The 583-nt window shown below is 67.6% G+C and overlaps 1 protein-coding gene across 1 annotated transcript in view; it reads right to left on the bottom strand.

The window, feature by feature from the left end:
• Positions 1–412, bottom strand: part of LOC102031914 (START domain-containing protein 10-like) — a 17,097-nt gene extending 16,685 nt beyond the window's left edge. The window contains exon 1 of the mRNA XM_031063807.1: positions 338–412. Coding sequence (XP_030919667.1) covers positions 338–412 — 75 coding nt within the window. The remainder of the gene's footprint in view (positions 1–337) is intronic.
• Between the last annotated feature and the right edge of the window lie 171 nt (positions 413–583).

Genomic DNA, 583 nt, shown 5'->3' with positions numbered 1-583 from the left:
CCAGCCGTAGCAACAGTTACTCCGATTTCCTCTTCCCATTCCCTTTCCCCGACTCCAGCGTCTTCCCAAGGCAGCCCTGGCGCTGCCGGGGATGTGTTTACAGGCAATTAAAGCTCATTAATGGCACGCAGAAGCAACAGAAGCCCCGCGGCAATACGGGAGGGGTGAGTCCCGCAGGGGGCAGAGCAGCCCCGGCCGTCCCTGGCAGATCCGGGGGGATGCGGGGTCTGCACGCCCTGGGCTGAGCCTGGCCTGGGGCGGTGGGGGTGCTGTGATGGTGTCACCTGCCCAGCAGCCCTGTGGGGACATCAACCCGGGCACCGAGTGCTGCCAGCACCGAGCTGGGGGGCAGAGGGGTGAAGCCCGCAGTTTCCCCCTCCTCCTCCTCCTCCTCCGGGGGTACCAGCCCCATGTTCCCCGCTCCAGCCCCGCGCTGTGCCCTGGGGATGGATCCACCCCCGTCCCGGCAGGAGGGAGAGGAGCAGGATCCTGCTCGAGGCTCTCTCCGCACGCGTGTGAGCAGAGCTGGCACCGGCTGGGCCCGAGCGCTGCTCCCGGGCTCGGGAAAACACGGCGAACACAA

This window comes from Geospiza fortis, unplaced genomic scaffold, assembly GCF_000277835.1.
Source record: "Geospiza fortis unplaced genomic scaffold, GeoFor_1.0 scaffold320, whole genome shotgun sequence".
Lineage (NCBI taxonomy): Eukaryota > Metazoa > Chordata > Aves > Passeriformes > Thraupidae > Geospiza > Geospiza fortis.
This window is presented reverse-complemented; position numbering and strand designations above follow the sequence as displayed.